General features: G+C 29.9%; 1 protein-coding gene across 1 annotated transcript; it reads left to right on the forward strand.

Annotated features, from left to right (window-relative positions):
* The first annotated feature begins 1,534 nt into the window (after positions 1–1,534).
* On the forward strand, positions 1,535–2,153 carry LOC132043832 (germin-like protein subfamily 1 member 20). The gene is made up of 2 exons (XM_059434296.1): positions 1,535–1,671; positions 1,792–2,153. The coding sequence occupies exons 1-2, from the start codon at positions 1,548–1,550 to the stop codon at positions 2,151–2,153; spliced, it is 486 nt and encodes a 161-aa protein (XP_059290279.1). The 5' UTR covers positions 1,535–1,547.
* Positions 2,154–2,456: the final 303 nt, after the last annotated feature.

A 2,456-nucleotide genomic window follows, 5' to 3' on the forward strand; every position in this document is an offset into this window, starting at 1 on the left:
TTCAATTTAATAAATTTAATTCTAAAAATTTAACAATCAATAAATTTTTTGATTGATAATTTCCAACACCAAAAGGAATTATAGCTTTGGGGAGGGGGGTTCAAATAAAATTTTGGGCCGTCTGAACAGGGGACTTAATAAATGAAAACATTTGGGTTTTACTTGATTTAGTTTTTAAAATTTTAAAACCCGGGTAAAATTTGGGTTTGGGTTTTATGTTAAACCAAAAAAACCGAACCAAAGATAGAAAAACAATTTTATAATATATATATATATATATATATATATATATATATATATATATATATATATATATATATATATATATAATATATCTTCTTTAAATTTTTTGCTTGGACCCAAATCCAATATAAATTTCCCAAAAAATTAAAAAACGATTAGAACCCATTTAAATTTAAAATTTAAAAAAAAAAATAAAAAAATTTTCTAAAGGTAAAATAAATTTTTCCCCTTTTCGATTTCCAATTTTCCCCCTTTTACGTCCATTTAATTCTTTTAAAAAACGCATTTTATTCGTAACAAATTAAGGGGGAAAAAAATGGCAATTTGAATTTAAAAAATTTGGTAGATGACTTTGTCTTCATTTTATCATTTTCCGTTTTTAAATTGTCTTTCTTCTCAAAACTTCATAAACGGAAAGAGTCTAGCTAACAAAAAATTTAAAAATTTCGTAATATCAAAAAGGGTTTTGTAGGGGAAACTAGAATCAGAAAAGTAGATGTTACATTTTTTAATTCCCCATACCTTTTTAGGCCTACACCTAAATAAAGTTAATGAAATAATTAAGAAGATTCTTAGATGTGAATGGATCATGTCAAAGCCGTATTTGGTTTCCCTTTAAAATTTTTGGTTTTTTTGTATTAATACATTCTTAAAATCTAAAAAATTTAAAAGGGCAAACCAATAAAACAACCCAAACCGATAAATTTATACTATTGGTTTGGTTTGGTTTTAAAAATTAAAAAAAAGACTTAATTGGTTTGGCTTGGTTTTTAACCAAAAAAAGTCCCAAACCCAACCGTGAACCGCTAGCTTTGGGTTTAGTAAAAACATCTTTTGATCCAAAGGGTTATATTTCTTCTAAAGTCTACATCTTGTTGGGATCCCATATGCATTCTGGGTTTTTATTTCTATTGTTAAAAATTTCTAATTTTATACTCAACTTCTTTTTTTTCCCCGACCACCCGTCATGACCATTTCCAATAATAAGTCCTTCAAAAATATGATTTAGTCTTTAATTATATTTAGTTGTTATAAACTGTTTGTATCTTCTCAGAAAATTAAAAGATTAACTCGTTATATTTGTCGACCCAACTTTACAACTCAAATGTTTAAAAATTTACCATTTATGACTTGTAATGCAGAAGCCTAATTCACACTTTACTTATGGAAAGCTTGACGACTAATTCAAAAAATCGTTTATCTATAAATAGGCATACCTCTCTTATCATATTAATCACATATAAACAGAGAACAATAATAAATTAGATTGTTTCAAATATATACAAGGGTTTTAATTAATTGTGATGGCTCTCAAGTACCTTGCCTTGACCATTGCCATTTTGGCTGTGGTGACTCCAATAAGCCATGCATATAATCCTAGTCCTTTGCAAGATTTTTGTGTTGCTTTTAATGACTCCATGGCTGCTGGTAAACCACAACATTTGATACTTATTTCAATCATAGCTTTCGCATTTCATGCCAATTTTGTTTGCTTTTTTACTTGTATTTTTGTTATATTTACTTTCTAAATTTGGGGTTTCTATACAGTTTTCGTGAATGGAAAGTTTTGCAAGGATCCAAAGAATGTCACTGCTGATGACTTCTTTAGACCAAGTCTAAATATACCTGGAAGTATTTCAAATCTACTTGGATCTGCTGTAACAGCGGTGAACGTCAATAACTTACCTAGACTCAACACTCTGGGCATGTCATTATCTCGTATTGATTACGCCCCATATGGTCTCAACCCACCTCATACTCACCCCCAAGCAATTGAGTTTCTTGTTGTCCTTGAGGGCACGCTCTATGTTCGCTTTGTCCTTTCAAACCCAGGGCCAAATATGAAGAATAAACTATTTACCAAGATTTTACATCTTTGGAGATGTGTTTATTTTCGACTCAGAACTTAAATGACCCAATAAAAACGAATTGAACCAAAATACCCCAAGAAAAAAAATGTTACCAAAGTACCTTTAACGCATTTTTTATGCGTTATGTAAAAATGTGTTGGCGTTTTACGTTTACATCCGTTACGAGAGCTTTTAAAAAAATTAAAGAAAAAATACAGAACGCAGCAAAAGCTGCGCTATAAGTGTTACAATTCTCAGTTGTTTTCCTCCTATGGTCTTGTCCATTGCCAACTAACTTGACCTGCCAAACCTATCAATTTAGGGTTAAAATGAAGCAGCCAATGAGTAAGCTAATTTTTTTCT

Source organism: Lycium ferocissimum, unplaced genomic scaffold (genome assembly GCF_029784015.1).
Source record: "Lycium ferocissimum isolate CSIRO_LF1 unplaced genomic scaffold, AGI_CSIRO_Lferr_CH_V1 ctg28913, whole genome shotgun sequence".
Taxonomy (NCBI): domain Eukaryota; kingdom Viridiplantae; phylum Streptophyta; class Magnoliopsida; order Solanales; family Solanaceae; genus Lycium; species Lycium ferocissimum.

Bases quoted from the DNA above. Each gene is read 5' to 3' on its own strand.
- LOC132043832 (XM_059434296.1), top strand. From the start codon at position 1,548: ATGGCTCTCAAGTACCTTGCCTTGACCATTGCCATTTTGGCTGTGGTG. The intron at 1,672-1,791 runs GTAAACCACAAC...GTTTCTATACAG, and splicing joins TAATGACTCCATGGCTGCTG to TTTTCGTGAATGGAAAGTTT.